The sequence below is a fragment of the Neopelma chrysocephalum genome, unplaced genomic scaffold, assembly GCF_003984885.1.
Source record: "Neopelma chrysocephalum unplaced genomic scaffold, ASM398488v2 Primary Assembly neopelma1_61b, whole genome shotgun sequence".
NCBI lineage: Eukaryota > Metazoa > Chordata > Aves > Passeriformes > Pipridae > Neopelma > Neopelma chrysocephalum.
This window is the reverse complement of record NW_020897717.1, coordinates 5,560,466-5,587,856: the sequence shown is the minus strand read 5'-3', so window position 1 is coordinate 5,587,856 and position 27,391 is coordinate 5,560,466. Positions and strand designations below refer to the sequence as shown.

Here is a 27,391-nt window from a genome sequence, read left to right as displayed (position 1 = left end):
TAGAGTTTTAAGTACTTTCTAAGATCTCGAATGGGCCTCAAATGTAAAACTCATTAGTCCTTCTTACAGTGTTTTTTATAACTAGGGCGTAACAGTTTACAAATAAACTGTTAGATGTTAGTTTTTTGTTATAGTAAGCAGCTTGTCTGATTTTTTTTTCTTTTTTCTTCCTCTGGTACATTTCACTGAAGTGGCAGAACTTCACTGAAAATACTAATGATTGTAGCTAAACCAAAATGCAAATATGAGCATTTATTTTATATTTATAATAGCTTTCTGTTTTGACATTCTTCAGATATAAATAGGATGTAGAAAAACTTGAACACATTTATGTGTAGTCTTAATAAAAATTTTAATGACATGATGTTATTCATAAAGTCCTAAAATCTTTTTGGTAGTGATCTATATTTTACTCAGCTTTCTTCTTAACAGTCCTTGTAAAACTCAATGATAATTTGGAAGCCAATTTTCAAAACGAAAGAATAAAAACTTCCCCTTCCAACAAAATAATATATAGCTAATGAAGAAATCTGTTTTGTATGAGAGCAGGTCAAAGAAACAAAGATATTTGTATTAAAGAAACTTAATAACAAAAAAATCCACACACAAACAAACAAACAAAAAAATCACAGAAGCCTGACCCCCCCCACTTCTGCAAAACCCTCTCAAGGAATGCTAATGGATTCCCAGTAGCTTTGTTTATAAGTCCCATTCATTACTATGTTTGTGGGGGTTTTGTTGTTTTTCTTTTCTTTTCTCCTATTTTGTTCTTTTTTTCCCTGTTCGGTTTTGTGTGTATCTACCACTAGGTTTTGCCTTAACAGGTATCCCTGCAACAGTAACTTAAGCACCCCTGAATTGATACTTGTTTTGCAGCCTCTTAAGTGGCTCTCTGAGAGTGTGGGATTTTGCATTCTCTGCGCAGTGGAGTCTGTTCTGGAGAACCCGAGTCAAAAAGTGTATTTTTTTTTTTTTACCTGGGACCTTTAAATTAAAGTCAATCATAGAAACTAAGATTTAACACAAACAAGTGGCTATCATTAAACTGACATTTTTGCAAGGTTATAAAATGAAACAACAAGAAAAACAAACCAAACTAAACCAACTCTACAATGCTACATGCAGGCCATTTTAAATTTGCATCTGGGTGTAAAGTCAAGTACAAAATTGCTTAGAGCTTTATAAAGTCTTAATTTTCCATTTTCTGAGATTGCACTTATTGGTGTTAGAAGGGTTCAAGAGATAACTTTTCCGTTGAAAAATACTATTATTTGTAATAGAAGTAGGTGCAGTGTTTTTCCATGTGTAAACTTCTCCTCTAAACTGCCAGGGAATGCTATGTACTAATTCAAATGCTCACAACCTACATAATCTCTTTGTACAGTTTATTTCTTGATTTTAGGTCTTCAGAGGCACATGCTGATGATAGGAAATGCACAGTGTTTAGGTAGAATTTGGGCTGAACAAGGCTGCAGTCCTTTCCGCTGCAGTTCTGAACTCCTTCAGTCAGTCTCCTTAGTTCACTGCCATGGTTTACAACACTCGGTGTCACTTGGTTGATCTATTAGTTCTGGAGTTTTAAAGTAGGAGATGAGGAGGGTTCACCTGTGCTGACAGTGCAAAAGCAAAGGGAATGTCAGACTGATCTTGTTCTGCCATTGATAGTTGTGTACTTCTGTTTCCACCACTTACTAAGTCACCATTTCATTTTGTATTGTGTATTTGCCAAATAGTGGCTTCATTGATAATAGGACACAGCTCAAACTGTAGACTGCAAAAAAGCATGTTTGTTTATGCGTTCTTTTATTGTGTTCCTCTGATCTTGTCCAATGGAAACGTTTAGTTTCTGTGCTGCAGCAGAGTCACATTGCCTTTCAAAAACTGAATATTGCAAAGAATATTGTCTTCTGGTGGGAATTTTTATTTTATTTTTTCCTGCATTTTGTTCCTTTTCAAAAGATATTCAGTGACCAAGAAAAATGGTAATCACTGGTTGTTTTAGGAATAATGATCAGAACTTACTCTTCTATATTAAAATGTTTTTTCCATACTAAGGCAGTGGCAATAGATAGAGTATAATTATTATTTCAGAATATTGCAGAATGGTGAAGAAGGGAAGGAGAAAATACTCCCTGTGTATTTTGCCAGGAAAAAAGTATAAATAGCCTGCAACAAAATCCTCTTTACCTTGAGTCTGTGTTAAATAAAGTTTCTTCCCTCTTTTTGCAGAAGCAGTAATTTAAGGGGATAAGCATAGCAGTTTAACATACATAATAGAGCAGCAGTTCTTATTGCTGAAAACTTACATATCTAGAAGATAAGAAATCTTGGAGAAAGTGTTCTTGGATCTTTGAGAACTGATCATGTCTTGGAAGCTTAAGGGTTCTCTGAATATCTGACAGTTTTCCCCTAATTTTCCTCCTTCCATTGACAAAATATTATTTATAATAATATTAAACAGTAGAAACAATTTTAACAAGAGCACGTTATTAACAGTAACTTCAGTCAGGTAAATCCAGAACAGTGTGCTTGAATAGGAGAACCTTTATATATCTTTTTGTGAGGAAAAAAAATGTTGCTATGGCCCCTCTAAAATCTTGACAAAAGTGCTTTCGAATTTTCATCTACATATGTTTTCCTTATGCATTAGCATCTTCTTGGAAGAGCTCATTGTGTATGTTGGATGTTAAAAGGGTTGTCAGATAATATCTTGACAAGACTAAATACTTAGGAAAGTTCATAAGGTTGGTAGTGGCTTTTGGCAAAGAGTATAAAGGTCAAGCTATATCAGTTCAAGGTCTATCAAAACTGATCAAATTTTATATTCTGATATGCTATGACCTAGCTGGAATTACTGCTCCAGAGGGACTTGGGACCACTTTATCAGGCAAATAGAAGCTTTGAGAGGAACTACCAGTCATGTGCATGCTTTTCTGAACTTTGTTGTTTTAGTAAGCTGCTATTTTTCTAACCAAATTCAGTTTGGATCCACATTTGGGATCATGCCATATTTTTCTGTCACCAGTTTATTTTTTGGACCATTCTTAAAAACAAATTTTCCAAAGCAGGAAGTCAGAAGCACCAATATAAGGCAATTTTTGCTTCAAAAATTTAAGCTGAATTTATATACCATTTTGACTAGATCCTTGAAATGACAATATCATTGACTCATTTTAGAAATTCCTGTAACTCTTTTAGTTAAACAGTGATCTTTAGTGTGCTTAATGAAATGTAGACCCATAATACATGTTGGAAAGCGGTCTCCTGAAGTTTGTATAGGTACTAAGGAGCTTCACAGTAGCTCTGGGGTATCAAAAGGAGTGTCTGATGAGTGTAGGGTTTTGTTAGCAGTGAAAGGTGTTTCAAAATTTAATTTCTTGTGTTATAATCCAGAATCTCATTCAATTAGTCTTTCCTCATTTGGATTTGTACAGTATCTGATATTCCTACACACTAAGTCTTTGTTTTGATGTGAACTGAGTGGCTATGTACATGAAATTGCTCTCTAGTGTTGTTTGCAATTAATGTTAGTTAAAAAATAAATCCCTGAATTGTCAGGAAGTCAGCCTCGGAATCAGGTTGAGTGTTTATATTAGTCTAGCATGGAGAATGTAGATGTGTTCAGTCCAAGCTGGAATCTTTTTGCAGGTTTCACATTCAGAGTTGGACAGAGTAAACTGAAGTAATCTAGTCTGCAGGTGAAAATATAGACCTCCTTTTTTCAGTGAAATTTCTTGTGAGTTTAGTGTGGAAAAAGGTATTTTCATTACAGATGTCATCACAGAACCATAGAATTATTCGTGTTGGAAGGGACCTTAGAGATAATCTGGTTACAACCCCCTGCCATGGGCAGGGACACCTTCCACTGGACCAGGTTACTCAGAGCCCTGTCCAACCTGACCTTGAACACTTCCAAGGATGGGGCACCCACAACTTCTCTGGGCAACCTCTGCCTCACCACCCTCACAGTAAAGAATTTCGTCCCAATATCTAATATAAACCTCCTCTCTTTCAGCTCAAGGCCATTCTTTCTTCTCCAGTCACACATGCCCTTGTCAAAAGTAGCCTGTTTAAGTACTGAAATGTTGCTATAAGATCTCCCTGGAGCCTTCTCTTCTCCATGCTGAACAATGCCAACTCTCTCAGCCTGTCTTCATTGGAGAGGTGCTCCAGCCCTCTGATCACCTCACTGGCCCTCCTCTGGACTCACTTCAACAGGTCCATGTCTTTACTATGCTGATGACCCCAGAGCTGGATGGGTCACACAAGAGCCAAGTAGAAGGGCAGAATCACCTCCCTCGACTTGCTGGTCATGCTGCTTTTGATGTAACCCTGGATACCGTACTGGCTCTCTGGGCTGCAAGTGCACACAGCTGGGTCGTGTTGAGCTTCTTGTCAACCAACACCCCCAAGTCCTGCTCCTCAGGGCTGCTCTCAGTCTGTTTTCTGCCCAACTTGTATTTGTACTTGGGATTGCTCTGGCCCAGGTGCAGGACCTTGTACTTGGCCTTGTTGAACTTCATGAGATTTGCATGGGGCCACTTCTCAAGACTGTCAAGGATCCACTGAATGGCATCCCTTCCCTCCAATGTGTCAATGGCACCACATAGCTTGGTGTCATTGGCAAGCTTGCTTAGGATGCACTTGATCCCACTGTTCATGTCACCATCACAGATGATAAACAGCACTGGTCCCACTACCAGATAGTCTGCTCTCCAGAAGTCCAGGGTAGTGACCTTGTTGTGCACCTTTCTTGCTGCCCAAAGGATCTCAAACTCCACCACAGCCACCAAGGCTTCCCTTGAGATTCACATTCCCCACCAGCCCCTCCTTGTTGGAGAGAATAAAGTCCAGCATAGCACCTCTCTTGCTGGCTCCTCTTGGAGAAGGAAGCATTTCAGGAACATCCTGGATTTTTTATGCCCTCTCTGTTGTCCCTCCAACAGATATGGAGATGGTTGAAATTCCCCACGAGGACCAGGGCTTGTGGATGAGAGGCTGGTCCCGTCTTTCTGTAGAGGGCTTCATCTACTTGGTCTTCCTGGCCTGGCAGCCTGCAGCAGACCCCCAGTATAATGCCACCTGTCTCTGCCCTCCCTTTAATCCTGACCATAAGGTCTCGGAGGATGAGGATGGCTCCTCATCCATCCTCAGGTGGAGCTCCGTGGACTCCAACTTGACATGGCATCACTGCCTCCTCATCTTCCCCATCTGCCCTTCCTCTAGAGCCTGTATCTTTCCATTCCAACACTCCATTCCTAGAAGCCATCCCACCACATCTCCACAGTGCCAGTAAGATCACAGCCCTGCAGACACACACACATCTTTAACTCTGGTTTATTTCCTGTGCCTCTTGCAACACGGAAGTTGGGCTACTGGTGAAGTTGATTTACTGGCTGGAGTGGCTGGAATTCTTTGTACTGCTCTTCAGGTACTCTCCTCCTGATCTCTGATCCTTATCCAGGCTCTGGGCATCTACTGCTGGCACTGGGTTATGTGGATCATTAAAATATGTTTTTATTCATACAACTTTCATGTGTATTTGTTAGCTTTTTTCAAGTTCTATTTAACTTTGGGGGTATTTCACTTTACTGTTAAAAATTATGCATGTGTTGAATATGTGTTTCCTTAGGGAAAGGAAGATATATTAAGTAGGGCTATTTAAAAATATTTATTTAATATTACATTTCTAAATCTTTCTATTCTTAGTCAGGAATGTGCTTTTAAATTTAAATTTGTTACGAATAGTATTAGCACTGAAGTGATTATAGATTATAAAGATGCAGTGTATCCCTGTGGAGATGGCGCCTGTCTTTTAGACAGGAAAATTATTCTTTTATTAGAGTTAAAAAAGGAACAATCAATATCTTCAAATTTTCTATTTCAGGATATGGATTTGCTTTTAAATTGTAGGCTCATTTTAAGAAAATAGAGAAGAAATAAGTTGTTTCTGTGTTAAAATATTTTCCATTGATCAGTCATTTGCTGTTTCCAATACTAAAGTGCAGAACTGAAAAGAACAATATCAACAGCTTACAGGAAGGGTTAAATCTTTGTAAAGAGTGCTAAGTGTACTTTGCAAGATGTCGTGCCTTTATTCTGAATATGAATGAACCTTTAGATAAAAATATGAAAGACATTATTAGATGATTCTAGACCTTTGGTTTAGAAATAAGGGGCACATTATTTGTCTGTGGCAAGTAGTATGTTAAAAGATGCTTTTGGACTGGGTTCCACTGGCTGTTCCTCTTGGATATTTCTGCTAAAAGCATTTTGAAGTTCTAATGACTGTTTTAGGAATAGACCTAAACTAAGTGAAGGGAAGCAGATTTCAAGGAATATCGCCTACTTCTTATGGACAATTTATGTGGATGTGATAAAATTACTCTCTTCCATTTATTGCATGCTAAGAGACAATATGTGGGTTTAGCAGCACAAACGCTTGGCCACAGGAGTTGGAAATTGAGGAAAGAGATAGAAAGTGATTTGGCAACATATTTCTTTCGTTCACTGATCAAGCTATGATTGTTCCATCATATTGCCCAAGACGTGTGTATTTGTAAAAAGAATTTGTAGTCAAAGAAGCATTGGTTTGGTTTCTTACTGTATTAAGCTGCAGTCTAGAACTGGATTGAAAGAGGAATTGACTTGTTCTGCTGTGCCCAGGAAAAGCATCTGTTCAGATAGCAAACTTTGTAGATAAATTTGAAGTTCTGAGTGGGCCACTGTGACATTTAATGGTGATACTCACCAAGCCTTTTTGTAAAGGACCCTTAATAGTAACTTTTTTACCATTATTCTGTCTTTCATTTTTCACCAGTATTGTATTTTTAGTTTGTATCTAGGTTAATAGTGTATGGTGATATGTTGTGGTTTTGTTCTGTTTTGTTTGGGTTTTTTTTCCCATATTATGTGGAAATTAATTCTGTCTTAGTCTTTGTAGATTTTTAAAGTTTTGTGTAGGCATGTATTTACTTGTATTATTTTTCCTTACTGAGTTAAGAATAATATAAAAGAAGAGGAGAAACTTAGTTTTGTTTCATTATGGCTGATGAAAAGCATACCTTAATAGGGAGCTATTGAAGGCTGTTTTTATTCTACTGTCTATGGCTATTTTTAAATACATGTAAAAGTCTGCCACTTGTGTTGCCTGAATTGGAGAGGAAGGAACATTAATGTATTTCAAAGGCTGAACGCACTCTATCTTTCTCTGACTTTATTTATACATCCAAAGTGGATTTATGTGTAGTCCAGAGTAAGGAATTTTACTTTGTATCGAAGCAGGAGAAACATGAGTTGATTTAGTTTCTCTTTCCTAGATTTGTCTTCTATAACTCACTACCTCAGCCATAGAAATTTTTGCCTATTGTACCTTGAAGATTTATAAGAACACTGTGAATCAGATTAACCATGCTGTCCTGAAGTTCACTTTCTCCATGATGCTTACCTATGCTTGTTTGAAGTACTTTGTTGATCTCAGCAATCAGAGCTTTAAACTTCTTTGAACTGTACAACATCCATCACATGTTCCAAAGCACTAATGTTCTTTTGTATTTTGAAATGCCTGTGGAAATTTATGGGAATTCGGGGTTGGGGTTTAACCACAAGCTTCTGTGGTTCCTTTCCTTGACTTCCATAATTCAGTGCACATGACACTTACAGACTCTCTGTGGACAGTTTGTTAGCGGTACTGTGGAAAGCTGTGATTATGAGAGGCAGCCATAGAAAAGAGATGTGTCATATCCCAGCGGTTTTCTCTGGGCTTGGTAATGGAGGAGCAGCTGATGGGATGGGACAGTGAAGCAGCAGCTGTTACAGAGCTGCTGAGAAGGTGTTCAGAGCAGTGGATTCCAAACTAGAAGCTGTGGTTTATAGGTGCAGGACTGAGTAGCATGATACTTGTGGCAGAATTTGGAGTTAGAGAATACCTGTATCTGCAGGTGCAAGTAACTTTTAGTCTGCAAGTAAGGTCTGTGATGGAAGAGAGTTGGGGAATAGCTGGTGCAGAGTTTGGAGGCTTTACAAATACAGACTTCCGAATGAAGAAACATGTGGCTATTGCTGTTTGGAAGTGTGTTACCGTGAGCTCTTCCTTTCACAAGTAGATCAGCTGCTGGCATGTTTCTTCCCGCAGTCCTAAAACTTGTTTGCAAGAGAGCTTATGATCTCACTGTTTGGGTTCCATAACTGTTAAGTGGTTACCTGTGGATTTATATGCATCTTCTTTAGCCTGTAATAGGCTAAAGCTCTATCAGCAGGAAGAGTGTGGTGGGTTGACCTTGGCTGGACACCAGGTGCCCACGAAGCCGCTCTGTCACTCCCCTTCCCAGGTGGACAGAGGAGAGACAATAAGATAGAAAATGATTCGTAGGTTGAGATAGGGCAGTTTACTAAAGCAAAAGAGAAAGTTTGCACAAAGTGAAGAGGAGAATAACAAGGTTTATTCTCTACTTCCCATTAGTAAGGGATGTCCGGGTACTTCCCGGGAAGCGGGGCTTCAGCATGCATAGCAGTTGCTCAGCAGGCAAACGTAAATAACAAGTGCCCCCTCTTCCTGCTCCTTTCCTTATCTTTTATATCCGAGCTGATGTCATATGGTACAGAATATCCCTTTGGTTAATTTGGGTCAGCTGGCCTGGTTTTGTCCCCTCCCAGAATCTTACCCTCAACTGGGAAAGGAATGTTACAGTGCTGATGCTGTGCTCAGCAGTAGCCAAAACACTGGTGTGTTATCAACACCTTTCCAGCTACCAATGCAAAGCACAGCACTGTGAGGGCTGCTATGGGGAAGTGAATTCCATCTCAGCAGTAGCCAAAACAAAGAGATATTTTCCTATCATGCTAATTGACTCCAGAAGATTAGCTGTTACTAATGTGGAGTAGTTTTAACATAGTCCATAAAGATAGTTTGGACCTGAGATGTGAGCTTTGGAGTAAATGAGGGCAGATTTGCTATCCAATCACTGTTGGGATAGTGGCCACTCCTCTCATTCTAGGAGATCAGGCTTGCTCCCTTCTTTTGTTCAGTGCAGGTTTCATAAGCTGATCAGACTAAAGGGCATAGCTGTTGAATTCAAACCCTGTCCCATTTCATAATGACTGTGGAGTGGGCTTTTGGAAGACTGAGGAGAAGAGGATGTCCCCCATAGCAAATCTGGATGCTTCTTGTCATTAGATTATGTCTCACTTCTGTGATTGCCATGAATTATATTTGTGAAAGCAAGAAGGAGGTTGCTGAGACAGAGTTAGAGAAAGAGATTTTGAATATTGTAGGGAGCCAGAGAAGGGTGTCAGTGCGAAGTGCCTCTAGAGGCCAAGAGAGCAAAGGTTGGAGTGTGTTGTGTTTGTACTTGGACCCCACAAGCTATGGTTTTTTGTGTTTGTCTGCCTTTTGACCCTGAAGCATACAAATTTTATTCTTTTCTAGACCAGGACACTTCACTTACTTCTGTTTTAATCATTCATAGCATTCTGTTAAACTACTGATGCTAGATTACTAAATTTTTCATACTTACCTTTGTTTGCTTCACTTGGAGAGCTACATGATAAATCTCTTTTATATATGAACTCTGTACATAAAGAAATTGAGGGGGAAAAAGCCCAAACCAAAGCATGCTATCCCAAGACTAGTCTACATGCCAACAAAGATTAAAATATTTCTTTACTTTGTCAGCATGTCCCTCCCCCATCTTATATTCATTTAGAGATGAGACATTCACAGCTGTCTGAGAGACTCTAACTGCCTCAGACACATGCACAGTTACAGAGTTTGTAGGATGCTTAGAATTCAGCAGGGGAGAATTTAAAGGGCATCTCTGTGGTTGGTAGAACTACAGATCCTGTCTGCTTTCCTGTCACTTCCCTTGAACTAGCCACGGTGCATCAGTTGTCCAATTTGATTGAAAACAAACTTGCAAAAAAGAGGAAGAAAAAGTGCATTTAAAATCCACATGACCCATCAGAATTCTTGTAAGCTTCCACTGCACATAAGGAATGTATTTTTGATTTGTTTTTATGTAGCTGGGAGAATAGTGTTAATATCCAGTTGAATCTTTTGTAACATCTTTCATATAATTTGTTGCCCCTGTTTATGAGGTCATTTCAGTTTGGTAACTTGATTTCCACTTGATTTTCATTTTTTTAAGAATTAGTCTAGTTGCTGTTTGGTGCTTCGTTTCTCAAAATTTGTGTTCATGTTTATTTAATGTTTATGCTTATCAGAAGCTATAAATAGTGGATTTTTTAATAATAAATATACAATTTCTTATTTGCAAAAAGGTTGATTTTTTTTTTGGTTCTTACAACATTTTTCCTTCAGAAGAAAAAAGCAGAGAGAATGAGAACTAATTTTGTAGGTGCTAGAATTGTTGGATTTATTAATTTTTTTTTGTGTGTCCAATTAGGATGCTCCTAAACAGCCTTAGAAGCTATATTTGAAACACTGTTAAAACCCTGTATTTTTCTATTTTATTGCCTTGCTGAATTCTTTTTAGATTTTTTTAATGCATTTGTGAAACAACTATGTGATCTGATGCTGTGAAGCATAAGATTTTAATATTTTTTTCATTTTGGGCCTAGATTATCTTGGAATAGGTGACAGAAATTTAGATGCTTTGTGTGTGTATGTGTGAATTCAGCTGGCCTGATATGTGTAACATGTAAATTTTTATTTAAATTTTGTGTATATTCTTTCTGCTGCTGTCAGTGCTTTTCTCACTGTATTCTAAAATTTACAGTTGATGTGCAAAATTTAGTTATTGAATTTATTATCCTCAGTTTTGAATGTTTATTTCACTTGGGTTATGCAAATGTAAAACCAAAGAAAATGTAGTTCACTGAACACATTAATCAATTTAATTGTTCACATTAATTTAATTAGGTGTTCTTGCTTTTGTGGGAGAAAACAGGAATGTGTGTACAGCTGCTGCTTAGAAGTAGTCCTTTGGTTTTCCTCTTCAAAGAAATAAAGCTGCTGATAAAGCTTTACCAAAATTCTTTATTTCCTATATGTGACTTCCAGAACTAAATAAAATTTGATGCTCCTTGGAAATGCTTTCCTCTTGGTATTAGTTTCTGAGAAACACATTCCTGATTCATGGATTTTCAGCGATAGGACTTCAAAAACTAGTGTTTGTCCCCCTGTTTTCCCCCTGGTGGCTACAGTAGTACCTGTTTGCTAGTTCACTGTGAACGAGTTGGTGAGAAGGGAATGAAGAGACAAGATGGGGTTTTTTTTAATTATTTACATGTTGGTAAAATCACAATTTATGTTTTCTTTTGTGTTTTCTTCCAGATTTCACAATGGTCTCTTAAATGTTAAAGATGTTCTTACAAGTTTTGACAACACGGGGAATGTCTGTAAGTCACTGTTTATTTAAATACGGTATTATGTTGATAGAATTCTAAATGCATCACTGTAAAATATTTCTGTATGAGCCCTCAATAACCATTTTGTTTAGCTGAGAAACTCCATTACTGTGGTCAGAGGTACCATAACATTTTACATGTTACAGTTTTACATAGCATGTTACTTACAGTTTTACATAGCACAGTTGTTTATGTGGATACACCCTCAAGTCATCCCAGTGCAGGTTATTTTTGGTTCTGTGACTGTGGTGGGAACATTAGAGCAGCTGAACTGGGTTGGACAAAAAATTAGTTTAGCCCATTGATTGGTGTTGGCCTTTGGCCAGCAGTGGGTATGTGGGGAACAACAGTGGGAGAACATGGGCAGCAAACAACGGCACTTCCAGCTTGGAGTGGATAAACTCAAATCACAGAAGCACAAAAGAAAACACACAATCAAGTTGTGAAATTGCTCCCCACAGAATGTTTTGGTTCCTAAAACATGAAATTAATTCAAAAAGGCAAAAGGGGAAAAAAATTGTGCAAGAAAAATTCACTGTGGCTATTAAATATAAAGACATCACTTACAGCTTAGGAAGTGCTGGGTCTTATAAGAATTAATGGGGCAGTAGGATGATATGTTTGTCCTGATCTTTCACTGTTGTTTAAGCATCAGTTACTGGCTGCATTAACCTGAGACAAGATGAGCTGTAAGTGGGCCATCAATGTCTGACCCAGTATGGCTCTGCTTCAGTATACTTATTAATAAAATTATCTGTGCTATTAATGGACTTGAATTATAGAATTGTGTTAGACTGTGGAAAATAAGCTGAGCAATAATATTGAAATACTTTTGATGTGATGAGTAATTACTATTATATAATTATATACAAAACATTCTTATTTGATTATTCTGCCTTATCTTTCTGATTGGTTTGTTTGTTTTCAAATATACCAATAAAGTTGGTAAAGTTTGTCAGATATTCAAGAAATGTGCATCTATCTCTTCCTCCTTATCAAAGCAAATATATAGAAACTGTTCTGATATATATATGTTTTGTCTCAAAACTGCAGTGTCAGTATATCAAAGCTATGTTTCAATAAATATTGGCATTTCATTAGCAAAAAGGTCAATTCATTTAATAAACTTTTGTCTTCAAAAGCAAAAAATAGTCATAAACTATATACTCTTATTTTTAAAATTTGTTAGCCTTCATCCAGTTCTGAGCATTGAAGGTAATTCTGTGGTCTTGCCACAAAGTACTTCCAGATATATTTTGTATGTTACCAAAGAGAAATTTGTTCTCTGATTTCTGAATGAAAATTATATCTCAGGGATAAATGAATATGCAAACTAATAATATTAAGGCTAAGAAAGAAAATTCACATTTGTAATTATGGTTGACTTCGGCTACAGGTATGGGCATAATGAACTGGATGATAAAAACATCTAGATTAAAGTCATTCAAGATCTGGAAGAAAAATGCTTTGCTTAAATTATGGGAGGCATTTAGAGAGATTTAATGTTGTAGGTTCTTGGGAGAGGAAGCTAGACAGAATTCTATAAGAAGCTACGTTATTGTCATAAACTTATCTCTATAAGTGAAATAATTAGAAAAAAAACTTAAATAGGGCTTTGGATCCAGAAAAAAAAATTGTTATATTAGTTCATTAGATAATAACTTGGGTATTTATTTTGAATGGCAGAGAAAATATTTTGTATGTGTGTTTAGAAGTGCTTCACACAGTGGATCAGGACAGTGTACCTTACTCTGTGAAACATGTTAACGTGATCTCTTAATCTTTGTTCTTTGTGTGAGTGCTTAAATTGTGCTCAATCTACACAAATTTCTCTGTTAACACAAATAATTTACTCCACTAAAGTTTTCATATGCTTTCCTATTGATAGGTGTGTTGTCAGCTCTTCTGTTAACTTTTTTCAGTATTTCAGCTACTTTCGTATTGATTGCAGATGGTAGAACAAGACTTACACTCTAATAGGCACACCACCGGTGCTAACACAGGAGTAATGTGACATTTGTAGTTCTTCCTACTGTTTATTTGTATATACAAAGATTCACATTTGTCCTTTTGTATTCAGTATTTCTTTGAGGGTTCATGCTGTGCCATTATATACAGTGTTTGCTAAGTCATTTCCAGATTCACTGCTCCCCATTTTTAAATGTCTTTGTCTATAAGTGTCTACCTGTATTGGTCTACATATTGGTGATTTATGCCTATTTTACTATGCACTCTAGATTACACTCTGTAAGTGTAATGGTATAATTGTTATCTTCTGGCAGCATGTAGCTTGGAGTGTAATAATCATACTTTTTTGCTACCACCTGTATGGAATAAATGTTCTGGGTCCAAGCCAGAGTAACTGTGTGTCTGTCACACCATCATAGTAAAGTTCCCCCAGCCATGTGTTTACTGAGTTCCCCCAACCATGTGTTTACTGAGCTACTCTATTTGGCTCATACCTGACTGAATTTCTGTGCACTCCCATTGTCACTTGATTTGAATTGTCTCTTTCTTTGACCTTTTCCTGTGTATTTTTTGACTCTCTTTGTGTTAACTCACTGTGAAAATGATAGGGGGGTCACCTCCTTTGACCTGCTAAGGTAACTACTGTTTTGTTTCTAAAATTAGGTTGACTATTTTTTACAACTGCTGTAGTGTTCTATAAGAACTTTGTATTATCAAATCATAACCTACTCTAAAAAAACCCCAAATATTTCTAAAATGGTCTTTAGCAGTATCAGATTGTTTCTTCTAATACCTAATACTAACAGAGCTAGCCAGTATTGAACATACTGTCAGTGCAGTGTGCTCTCTGAGGGGACACATTGAAAAATTACAGACTTCGATGTTCTTTTGGGACATAGCCCAAATTTTCTGCATAGCCAGAATTTATGTACTGTGCACTAAACTTCATTTAAACTATTTGGACTGAGTTGTCAGAAAAGAGGTAAATATTTTAGTTTTCTGTGTGTTTGTTTTGGCTGCGATACAGCAAATTTATCAGTAAGATTAATGTTTTGCTAGTGAATATTAGATTATGAAATAATTGTGTATTAAACAGATTAGTGTTGTAAAAACTGAAACACGTTGCATATTACATCCTTTTAAAACACAATAATTTGCTTCAAACAACATGGTTTGTGTGGTTTTGGGGGAGGTTTTTTTGTTTCTTCTAGTAAGTATTTTCTGTTAAAACAAGCTCTTTCACGGAGCATTTCTATGGTCTTTCTGTTTCATATTTTGATCTCTCTTCTTATTGTCTTTAACAGCCACATCACCATACACCATCAAAAGAAAAGTGGTAGAACAGATTCTAGTTAATACCACTTTTCCTATACTCCCAGTAGGTATCAACTCAGTACAAGATGTACCACTAGCTGGCAGCATTATATAAAATATCAATAAGCAGCTTTTGAGGAATACTCATGACTGCTTCCAAAGGCACTGCCTTATACCAGTGAGACTTCAGAACAAAAGTGGAGACAACTGCAGTAGCTCTAAATGGTGTATTGCAGGGTCTCAAGTGTTAACTCTGAAAATTGCCTCTGTACAATGTCTCGTTCAAACTTGGTATGTACACTTGTATTCTGTCCTTTTCAAAAAGATTTTGCATTTTCACTGTAGGATTGCTACTGTAAATGAAAATTCACACTATAAATTGCAATTAGCTTTCACTCTCCCAGAAAAATGTGAAATTTCTTTCCTCTCCTGTTCCTCTCCTGTTTGTGAGAGAGTGGTTTCCACATGAAAACTCTAAATGAATTCTCCACACAGACAGGATGCAATGCTAAATGTACTTCATTCAGCTTTACTTCTATGCAAAAACAGGAGGCAGGGAAAAGAGGACTGGAATGAAGGAAAGGTTCAGTCTGTTCATTTTAGACAACAATATGCCATCTGTTAAAAAGATGGTACATCCTGACACCATCTCTAGTCCTAAGATAGTCCTTTAAAAGAAATGATGCATCCCAGGCCGAAGGTTCAGTGGTGGGATTGTGGGATAGCATGAGTTGGCCCCTGGAGCCACATGCCATGCTCATTCTTGCAGAAGAAACTGTCCAAAAATTAAGGAAAAGTCTACAAGGATGAGCTTTTGAGATTATCACCTTCCGTTGCCTTTTCAAGTGGGAGAAAGCAGTTATGACTGAAGTGCTTGTATGACTATGTCCCTGAAGTAATAATTTTAAATTATGTATACATTTAAATTAAGTGAAATGATCAAGGTCCAAAGGTCCAAGGTCCAAAATTTACTAATTGCCACCAGCCTATGCAAGCTACAGAGTATGTAAAGGAGGATTTCAAGAAATGAAATACAGCATGTTTTGGGATTTTCATCTAGTATCTACCTGATGTTAACACAGAAACAAGATAGTCCAGAATGCTCAAGTAGTATAAAATTGCAAATATGCTATATGTAATAACAAAACATTTTCTTGTAAACTGCACATAGAATTAGTTAATAATGTAACCATTTTCAAGAAACAACATGTTCAACACGTATTCATTTTATTTTCTACTTGGTTGAGTGTACAGTTATATGTTTTAGAACTGAAAGAGCAGCAGAGGGTGCTACAGTTACAGAGCTAGCCAGGCATATACTCCAAAATTGTTGTTCCTGTAGGCAAGTAAATCCTGCAAACACTTAAGCTTTCCTTTTGGGGTAGTTGTAAATAGTATAGCTTTAAATAGAATTATGTATTAACTTTTTTCTTGATTTTTTTTATTTTTTTATTGGTGGAAAATGTTGCACGGTTTCCTGAAAACATAGTGTCTGGATATAGTTACTGTTACAAAACACCTACTCAACATCTTTAGAACTAGGTTTGTTTGTGCTAATTTTACATTTAGAAGTTCCAGTCTCTGACAAAATTTTATATTGGAATTTTTTTTTTCATTTTAATATGTTCTGCCCGAAGTAAATAAACTAGTGAAACTGGAGAATGTTTTTTTCCCTTTTCATGAAAATAACAAGAGGGAAAAAGTTTTCTTAAATTTCAGGCCCACATCACATTTTTTGGAAACAGGTATCAAGGGGGAAAAAAAAAAAGAAAAGAAAAAAACTTCTCCTTTTAGTTTGCACTTTTTTGCAGACTGTATTAATTTTAAAATTATGCTTACTTAAAACTTGTAAATAAGTCACTTTTTTTTCTTAATTTACTTAAGAAAAATATTTTAAAATCTATTCTAAAACAAAGAACCTTTTCTTCTTTCTTCCTTGCTCTCAAATAACTAGAATGAGAGGGATGTCTTCTTTCTTGGTAGTAGTATATGAGGATGTGTTTAGAGGGCTACTTGTTTCTTCAGAGCTCTCACTGCATGACTCATAGGTACGTGAGCTTCTCTATGGAGACATCATGGCAGCTACTGAATTATTATGCCTGGAAGGATAGATGCCATAAAGTTACCTGGGGGAAATCATAGCACGGCATCCTTTGTGGCAGCAGAGGTGCTCCTGTATTTCATGTAATGTTACCTAGAATCAACAAGGGAACAGATTGCGTTTTTCAGGTGCTGCTGTGGAAGTTTCTCCCATTTTTTTGAGTAAACATCTTAATTTCAGTGGTGAAAGGCACACTGACTTGAATATGCTTCCTCCCTCTCCATGACTCAGTGGGTATTCTCACCTGAAGAAACTGCCTCTCATTGTCTTCTGAGCCTCCTCTCATTCCATAGGTGTGGCAGTTTGAAATTGTTAACCAGGTCAAAACCTCAGACACCCTTGAAAACCTTCAACAGAAAATAAATTGACTGGAAGAGTGTCTAAATAGCAATGATACATGCTGTTTTGAATGAAATATTGTATTTATGATACCTGCAATTTACTATTCACTATGCAGCTTCCTTTTAAATAAAACATTTCATAATCAGGGTTAAGAAAAAACAGCTGTTTCCTCCCTCCCCTCCCCCCCTCCAATTCACTCCACTCATTCAGTTTGTGGCATCATCCCAAGTAGTCACATTGACATAACCAACATAAAGCATATGGAATAGAGCAGAAAATAAGTATTTGGGGAGAAGCAGGCACCTTTTAAATTACTCTTGCTACCAGAATTGTTCTTATGAAACTGGTCTCTGATGAAACATCAGTGATTTGTCTGTTTTAAGTACTGTTCTGAAATTATTTGGCTTTTCCCCACTAAATCTTCTGTTCTGAAAAGAGGAATCATAACTCTGATCAGGAATCTGTTTCCTCTAGACAATATTTTTCCTTCTACATATTCCAAACATTATCTGACTTTGTGCCTATACTTTCAATCATGGTACCACCTCAGAGAAGTGGGAGGTAAAGAAATCCAGATGAGCTCTTCTGAGTACCCTCTTCCTTCCTTGGTCAGAAGTTTTTGTAGTAACTGGTTCTCCTGTTCAAGTTATTCCTTTTGGTAAAAATCTGTGAATCTATTAGAGCTGCTGCAGTTACTTTTCTGTATTGTTGAGCAGTGTTTTGTACCTTGGCACTCTGATTAGCCATGTTTTGGCATCAGATCTGTTGTCTTAATCAGTTGGCATAAGTAAGTTTCTAAGTGTACTACTTGTGGTAGTCTGATTTCATGCACTAGTGTTGACCTGAAGTATTTTTGAAACTACTCAGTGTATTCTAAATGAATTATCATGAGAAGTTGGATCTTTTGATTTAAATTAGTTAAAATTTTGAAGATACGGCATAACACCTTAAATTAGATTGGTAAAAGGAGAAGAGTATGAATTATTGTAATTGATTTCATGGGTTTTACTTTTACATTAGGTAGCTTATTTTAATCACGTTTTTAGTTGAGATAGGGCAGGATAACAATGGTAAGCATCCCTTTAAGGTGTGCTGTGTTGTTAATAAGGCTTAGTCTTTTAATGCACCGTAGAGTTTTCTCTAAAAATATTTCAAATTTGAGCATAATTGAAATAAATAGTTTCAAATGAGTTTGATGTGCAGTAGACTGTTGCCATTTGGGTGGAACTTGCAGCTTTCTTTGTAATTGTTCTTTCTGTTCTCACAATTCCTTTTACTTGCCATGTTCTGGGCACAGTTTCAGTGCTGCTTTTCACAAAAGAACAGGCATGAAGTGCAAAACCTGCTCAAGAAATGCCATGCTTGGAGTGCATCCTTGAGTAGCTGCCTTCTGTTTGATACCACACAAAGTTGCTGATGGGATCTGACTTGCACGTCAGATGGGGCATTTCTCTGTGTTCTGTTAGAGTCTCATTTGGGGTGTAGTGTGGAGGTAGCAAGGACAGTCCTTGTTCTTTATTTTCTCCACACAAATGCAACTGAAATGTCATGCATAACTTACAGGTTGTTTTTTCAGGGTTTTTTTTTAGAGAACTTTTTAAAAGTTGCTCTGTATTTCATTTTAAAAAGTCATATTTAAATGGGTGAACTCATGTCTTCTTTCAAAAATGTCAGGGTGAAAGGTTCAATTTCATTCAGGACTAATTCACACAACTGTATTCAAACAAAACTACTACTTTGAGTATTGGCTAATCCATACAATATCCTGTCTGTGAAAAAAATATTAGATCCGTTTTAGAGGTAGGAAGTCTCATAAGTCTGTTTTTTGTTACACAGGTGTTCATGGGTTAGAAATGGGAGGCAGAACCAAGACATCTTACAGTGGTGGTATGTAGAGGGCCACTAGCAGACCTGACTTCTAACCTCTCCCACATGTATGTTTATTGTAAGATCTTTGTTAAATTGAGTAGTGTTATATTTTCAGGAGTGTCTTCTCATTTTAAATGTCACCCACTTGGGTTATCAAAATTGAAGAACTTAGAGCTGTGTCAGAAAAGAGACTTGGGCACTGCTGAACTGAACTTTAGATGCTGCGACAGTAAAAATCTGTCCTCCTTCAGGTAAGGAGGTGTTTCTACACACATAATGGCATGGCCTGGAATTCACCACAGCTGGCACTCTGAGACCTGTGTGTCATTAACTTTCTCTCTCTTTGGAGTTTCAGTTCCTAACCTGGTGCATTCGCAGTCTTAAATCCTTTCCTTTATTTAGGTGCTTCAACTGTGTCTGTCAAAAAGTATGGAAGGTATAACTTTAACCTCCTGTGTGGCAGCTGCAGATTTTGTGTAGAATTTATGTGGTTTCAGACATGAGTCTAATGGTTATAACACTCAAAAGGTAGTTTCATGAAAGTAGGGGAGGCCAGCACACCTGAGTTAGCAAGGGGAATGGGCTCAGAGCTTTTGTGTGTTCTCTCACTGCAGCTCCTTTTGGACAGTAAGGCAAGAAACAATATTACTAAATGTCTTGGGTAATCCCTCATGACAGTATGTCAGAAAAAAACCCCACTTCAATCTCCCAGTAACTGTGAATTTAGAATTCAGCGTGCCTCACCATAAACTCATACTTAGTTCCATGAAATTTACCTACTCACACAGCTAAAACACTGTGCAATCTTAAGCCATATTATGAATCAGCACCTTAGTATAAATTCTGTCAGGCTAAAAATACTGGAATATCTTCATAATAAAACTTAATAGGAGAAATCAGCTTGTATACAGGGTCCTTATTTTTGCTATATTTTGGTTCTCATTTTTAAATTGTGGCAATTTGAGGCAATTTACAGGTGCATTTATTATTTAATTGGACATTCCCAAAGTAGAAAATATTTCCTTTTTTTTTTGTGTGGTTAAAGACTCTGGTAAAAATGAGCTTAGCGAGATAAACAGAGGAGATTTTATTACTGCTAAGAATTAATATGATAATTTTGTCCACAACCATAATCTGCTTTTAAAATCATGCATTATGTTTTCTGTTGAAAACTAACGAATATAAATTCGCTGTAAGGAAGGTGTGTGCAGCTGCACATCTCCTGTGGGAGAGGCTTACTTACTGGCAGGTGAATCTGAGTCCATTCTATGATTATTTCCTAGGTTAAAGTAGCAGAGGAAGATGTTTTAATCTTAGATTGTCTCAGAAAATATTTTTATGTGCATGGGTTTTGATTGGACTCGTGCAGTTATTTGGTAATCAGCAGTGAATTGTCAGTATTTATGTACTGTAATGTTTCTCTCTTTACCAGTTGAGATTAGTAGACATTGCTTTCAAATGTACATCTGTGAGAAAGTGTTGAAACCAGAAGTCAACTATTTATATAAAATATCTCTTATCAGGGTGGTAGTGGTGGATTAATAACAAGGACTGTGTTTGTGCATCTCTTTTTAGTTTATAAACTGAAGCTCATGTTCAATTTCTTTTTTTTCTTTTTTTTTGGTGGTAAGATACTTGTCACTTTCTTGACCTGTATTCAAATTTTGTAAAACACAGTTTTTACTGTTTTTGCTAAGGAAATTCTGACATATAGCCACTAACTTAAAGGACTTATGATGTCTAAAAACAAATGCATGCAGCAATTAAATTATCGTTTGTTATATGTAGGCTGACTCCTGAGGAATTTTGTAACTTTTCTCATGAAGAAGCAGACTTTTTACTTACCATGAAAGTTGAGCATTAAAATATGAACAGCTTTGTAAGCCTTGACTTAAAAGTAATTATATTTAAATGGTAGTAGTAGCAAAAGGCAACTGTCTCCAATGGTTTTAAGCTGCCTTTTAAAGTTGTATAGCTATTCAAAAAGCCAGAAGAATCCACAAAATGCTTAAAATACACAAGAATAAAATTGTCATATAGATTTGGCATTTAAAAAACATTTGGCATTTAAAAACTAGTTTTTAAATGTACAGTAAAATATACTGTCTTTGAATTCAACATAATTTAAAGAAATAAAACCAAACAGGTATCCACTAAGAAACTAGAATCATATGAATCAAGGCAGAGGTGGACAACTTTTGGAAGCTGTCCAAATAATGCCTTCTAATTGTTTGCTCAGATAAAATTCTTGTTGAATTGTTTTCCTTATTTTCAAAACACCTGTTGAAAAGAAGTATTTATCCTTCCCATTTCCATTGAATTTTCCAGTTCCAGAATTAAAAACATGCTGTCATACCTAGCATTGAAAAAAACTTAAATTACAGTAGCGGTATTGAATACATATTCAAGATCAGCTACTTAGCAGAGACTTCATTCATTGCAATCTTTGTGTAACTGATAAATGCTTTACAATGTAGATGTTTGCATAATGTAGCAGCCAGTTGCATGTCTCCCATGTTAACCTCCAGAAGCTGTAATACCTCACGCTTTCTCTTGGCAGGCAAAAGTAATTATGATAGCAATCAACATATATAATATAGATTTTAAAATATTTAGTTTTGTTAACAGCATATACAGCACAATAATGTAGTTAATTTCAGACAAATAAAAATTGATAGAGATAATCTAAGTGCTTTAAGTTTGTTGTGATTGTCATTATTTCAAATATGTATTTCCTCATAATTATGATAGTGTTTTCTTTTGAGGATTTTATTTATGTGCTCTTCAGAAAATGATATGGTAAATATTTGATATTAAAGTATACAGGCACACATTTTATAGTTTGTTAGGGTAAGTGACAGCGTAACAGAAAGGAATGTTATGCCAATTAATTCTGCAAGGCTCATTTAGAATCAGACTGAACTGCTGCTGAGAGAATAATTAATGAAAATTCTGTGTTTTCATATATGAATTGTTTCTTTGCAATTTTTTTTTTCAAATAAAGAGAATTTTCTATGTTTGGCATTTAAGGAGCTTTGTTGTAACAGTTGAGTGCGAACTGTCAAAAAGAAATAGTCAGAATCCTGGAAATGATGAGTCCAATTATCATAGAATCATAGAATGGTTTACGTTGGAAGGGATTTTAAAGGTCATCTAGTTCCAACCCCCCTGGTCATGGGCAGGGACACCTTTCGATAGACCAGGTTGCTCAGAGCTCCATCCAACCTGGCCTTGAACACTGCCAGGGATGGGGCATCCACAACTTCTCTGAGCAGCATGTTCCAGTGCCTCACCACCCTCACAGTAAAGAATTTCTCCCTAATATCTAATCTAAACCTGCCTTCTGTTAGTTTAAAATCATTCCCCCTAATCCTATCACTACATGCCACTGTCAAAAGTCCCTCTGCAGCTTTCTTGCAGCCCCCTTTATGTACTGGAAAGCTTCCATAAGGTGTCCCCAGAGCCTTCTCTTCTCCATGCTGAACAACCCTAACTCTCTCAGCCTGTTATCACAGGAGAGATGCTCCATCCCTTTAAACATCTCGCCTGGATTTGCTCCAACAGGTCCATGTCCTCCCTGTGCAGGGACCCCAGAGCTGGATGCAGTGCTCCAGGTGGGTGGGTTCTCCCAAGAGCTGAACAGAGGGGCAGAATCCCCTCCCTTGCCCTGCTGCCCACGCTGCTTTTGATGAGCACAGGCCATGATTGGCTTTCTGGGCTGTGAGTGCACATGGCCAGGTCATGTCCAGCCTCTCATCCACCAGCACTCTCAAGTCCTTAATGGCAGAGCTACTCTCAGTCGGTTCTTTACTCAGCTTGTATTTGTGCTTGGGTTTGCCCTGCCCCAGAAGCAGGACCTTGTTCTCATGGGCATTCCTGTAAGATCCTTTCACAAATCAAAGCCTTTAAATATAGGGATTTGATTTGTAATTGCAAAATGCTTCTTATTCCAGAATTACAAATATTAGATATAGATAGATAAGATGTTATCCTATGATTTTTAAGTAAATCAATCTAATCGGCATGGGCTTTTTAATGTGTGTATATACATAAGTATATGTTATTACACATATAATTATATTTATCTATATATTCACATTATATATAAGAAGAGGAAAATCTGGATTTTTTTAGCGGGGTGTTTTTCAGTAAGGTACTGTGAAAGATTTATTTCACCTGACAGTATACTTTGACCCTGCCTGAAATAGGATCTTATTGGTGACATAATTATTGTAAGATGATGAAAGTAGAACTGCAATGTGCCATCTTTCCCCAAATGTTTGAAAGCATTGTCAACTTTTGAATTACTGTCATTTTTTCAATTGTTTTTAGTACAAGTCAAATTTGACTTGCCTTAGTAATATAAAGAATCTCATTGTCTTCAGCAAGGCTTGTCAAATGAATAAGAAACATTGTCTTCCCTTTAAAATTGATTAAAAAAAATCCCCCCAAATTATTTTAATTTGAATGAGGTGAGAATCTGGTAACTATTGAAATGTTTTCTGTGCCGAATAATAAGGAGCATGATAATTGAAACTTGGCATAGAAATGAGTAGCAAATTTTACTCTTCCTCCTCTTTTTAAATTGGGAATTTGAATGTTGCACAGCATAAAAGTAGGCAACAAAATACACTTAGTACTTGATATTCCAAAAGTACCATTCAAAAAAAGAATACTTAAGGGATACACTTAACATATAATATATATTATACTGCTTTCATGTTAATGTATTTCATATTTTGTAGATACATATTCCATAATTTGTAGATACATATAAAGTAATTTGTAGAATTTGTATGTCATCTGTATATGTAACAGTTTGAAGGATGGTGGCAACTATATCTGCAATTGTTTGTCCTTAATCTTTAAATAGTTCTTTTTTCCTACCACAAGACTTCATAGCCCATTTTTGGGGAAAAGATCCATATTCTTTCTGATGCTAAGAGAAGATGATCACAGGAGGGAGGGGGAAAAAAATAAGCCTGGTCAGAAAGAGTAGTAAGACAAGGAACATGTAGGGGAGAAGAATGAGGAAAACATTAGTGGCTGAGCTGGAAGGAAAACTGGAAATAAAGACATGTTTGATTAGCTTTTTCCTAGAGAAAAACCAGATTGGGCAGAGAGGAGCCTGGGATGAAATCACAATGAATGAGATGAACGTGTCCTGAGAATAATTGGACTAAGACTAGAAGTCAAAGGTAGAAAGGAGGCTATACTAGCTCAGCTTCAAGAGGGCTGGAGAAAAATCATGAGTGCACCGGAAAATGTTTCCCACAGGGCCAGCAACAGAACTGTGTTTCTAGAGCTCTCTCTCTCATCCATTCCCATGCCTGCTCAGGTGAAATACATGTCATTCTTTTTAACTGCTGCTTTTTGTAGACTGCTGCAGTAGTTTAATTTACTTTATTTGTGTAATCATAAAGAAATTGAGCTGGTCTGAAAGTTACAATCTTGCTAACAACCTGTGGAAGAGCTGATGTTCCAGATTATGGGATTTTTGATGTTTAAAAATACCCACTGAAGTTTGCTTTAACTTTAACCTTGGCTTTACAAAATGCACCATTATTTTAGAGTTGCATGTGCAAATGGGAATTTCGTGATTTGTGCAGCTGCTTGTTGCTTGGAGAGCAGATCTCTTCCTCCGTCTGCCAGAAGGTTCTCAGTGGTGGTTGGGTAGTGTGTTGTTTTTCTGAAAGGTTAAGGTCTGATCTGCAGAAACAAATTGCAGCTAAAATGGTGATTTCAACACCTAAAGCATAAATGTCAAATACTCAGAAAAAAAAAAAAAGAGGTTCTAGGTGCTTTAGACTCTCAAGACTTAGTGGAGTGGATGTTTTTCCTCTCTCTGTGCCTTGGGGCTTCATCTGAAGAAAATCTCTTTCTGTTTCCCATGGACAGCTCTCCCTAGGAGAGCAGAGCCCCATCATGTGTTACTTGGGAAGACAAAACACCATCACTCCAAAGGTCCCCACTTCCTCCTTCTTCCCCACACTTTATATGCTCAGCATGATGTCGTGTGGTCTAGAATATCCCTTTTGTCAGTTTGGGTCACCTGTCCTGGGTATATCTCCTCCCAGCCTCACGGGCACCCCCAGTCTCCTCACCAGCGTGGCAGTACAAAAAGCAGAAAAGGCCTTGGCTCTATGTAAGCCCTGCTCAGCAATAACAAAAACATCCCTCTGTTATCAACCCTGTGTTTAGCACAAGTCCAAAACACAGCCCCATACCAGCCACTGCAAAGAAAACTAACTCTACCTCAGCCAAAATCAGCACAGTTTGGAATAGGTATGTAATGAATACTAGAACTGGTTAACAGTAGCAAGGAATTTTTAAAAAGTGTTGAATGAGAACTTTAGAAATCCTTATTGTCCTTGTAGCTACTTTCACAGTTACTTTATTCAGTTTTTCAAGACAAAGACATTGACCCCATTGTGAAACTGAATGCCAAAGTATTGATTTTTTTTCTCTACATTGATTGTATATTGAACATATAATCAACCTAACTATTATATGAACACACTTTCTACAGAATCAGAGGTGATAAACCTTTCCTTAACTCTGTGTGTCTATGTGTAAGAGCATAGACAAAATATACACCAGTCTAAAATTTAGCAAATGCAGTTTGAATGACTTGTAGACAGTGCTAGTCTATTTTACAATGTAAACACCAAGGTCTTAAACTCACCGCTGGGCCAAGCTAAAAAGGTAATGTCTGATTGTGATATTACTGCAAAACAAATGGTAGCATGCTACTCTGCTTGAAAACATAATGGCTTTATACTGCAACCTTTAACCCTGAAATGATGCTTGAGTGGACCTTAACTCCAAAGTGAACATGCCTGAGTAAATAAAACTGTGGTTTCACATATCAGAGAGATACATTTTTTAGATCCTTTGCTGATTATATTGTGTGAAGGTCAATCTTCTGCCCCATTTCTGAAAGTCGGGTCAGAATAGAGATTTTAGGGTCACTTCTTCAAGTATCTAAGCCATTACAATGCACTAATAGGCCCTGATAGCTCATTTTATAAGTTCTTAGCATTAAGCTGGACATTGTTTGGACTCATTTCAAATCCTGCATGTACCCTGCAGGGTTAATTAACATCTTTTTAAATGGATGTATTTTGGTTATTTTGAATTAAACTGCTTTGGTTTAGTTTGTCACTGTTTACTATCTTTTACCATGTGTAAAGATATAGAAATTTTATATTCACTTGAGATCTGTATATTGTTTTGAAATTAAACTGATAAATTTTTTTTTCTGATTTGAACACATTTGAACACGCTGCAGTGGTAGACAAGTTGAATAGCAGTACAGAGTGGTTTGGAGTGAAAATTTTAGTTATAGGTTCCAACTGTATTTTGCATGGTGAAATTTCAGGTTATTGTCTCCTACTTTGTGTAAAATGCCTTTCTAGGTTACTTATGTAATTGCTATGAATCTTCTATAAAGAATGTTGATATTAATTAATAACAATTTAATTGGAATGATGAAGCAAACATTAGCACTTTTCAGTTTTCTACTGAGGTAAACAGAAACCTATCAAAAAGGATAAAATGAATTCAAATTGAAATAACTGTTTTTTGAGAGCATTTAAGGACAACAGATTTGAAAATAGTACAGAATGGATGAGATTGAGACAGGAAAACCACAAAGTATCACCTCAAATGAGAAATGTGTTGACCTCAAAACCAAAATGAACTCCCTCCTTCACATATTGCATACTTTTGTGAAAAAATTATTTTTAATAAATGGAAGTAAACTAAAACAAGTAATATGTTTTCAAAGAAGAGGAATAGGATTAACATTTGAAATTGTACAAGTAATCTTTCTCTCAAGACCATGCTTCAAATTCAACATGTATTTGTTTCAGAGAAAATATCTTTCATAGCGGGTCAGTCTTGACATCATCTCGCCCAACCTTCTGTCTGGACTAGTGTAAAACCTTCATTCTGCTGCTAACAGTAGCTCTCTGGTATGTAGGGGTTCAGTGTGCAGATTGAATTTGTGCCACTCATCAGCAGGTACATTAATTACTCTGTGCATCTGGAATGTTCTGTCACAGTGTGGTTCCTTTTAGATCTCACGAGAAGGTAAGTGTTTAGAAAGGTAGTTGGTATGTATTTGCTCAGTGCTGTAAATTCATAGAGCTATTGCTCTATGATTGACCACTGTGAGGACTTCTAGTTTTGTGGTTGACATGGCAGAGTAGTGCTGGAGGTGAATTGTTATGTCAAGTGTGTCTGTCATATTTATGATCTTTTCTAATTTTTTCATGTAGGCCATGTATCACTTTATTCCTTTGTTCTGCCATTTCTTATGTCTACAATCACTCATCACAGTGTTTCTGCTGCACTTCTATCTGCTTTGCTATTCTGCTTTCATTCCTTTGATCTAAAAGGAATTCTGACTTACCACACATATGAGAA

At 36.8% G+C, this 27,391-nt stretch overlaps 1 protein-coding gene across 2 annotated transcripts in view; it reads left to right on the top strand.

Annotated features, from left to right (window-relative positions):
* The window catches only part of CAMKMT (calmodulin-lysine N-methyltransferase), a 217,984-nt gene that overhangs the window by 4,776 nt on the left and 185,817 nt on the right, over positions 1-27,391 (top strand). For both annotated transcript variants that reach the window (XM_027681985.1, XM_027681986.1), the window contains exon 3: positions 11,294-11,358. In XM_027681985.1, the coding sequence (XP_027537786.1) occupies positions 11,294-11,358 (65 nt within the window). The remainder of the gene's footprint in view (positions 1-11,293; positions 11,359-27,391) is intronic.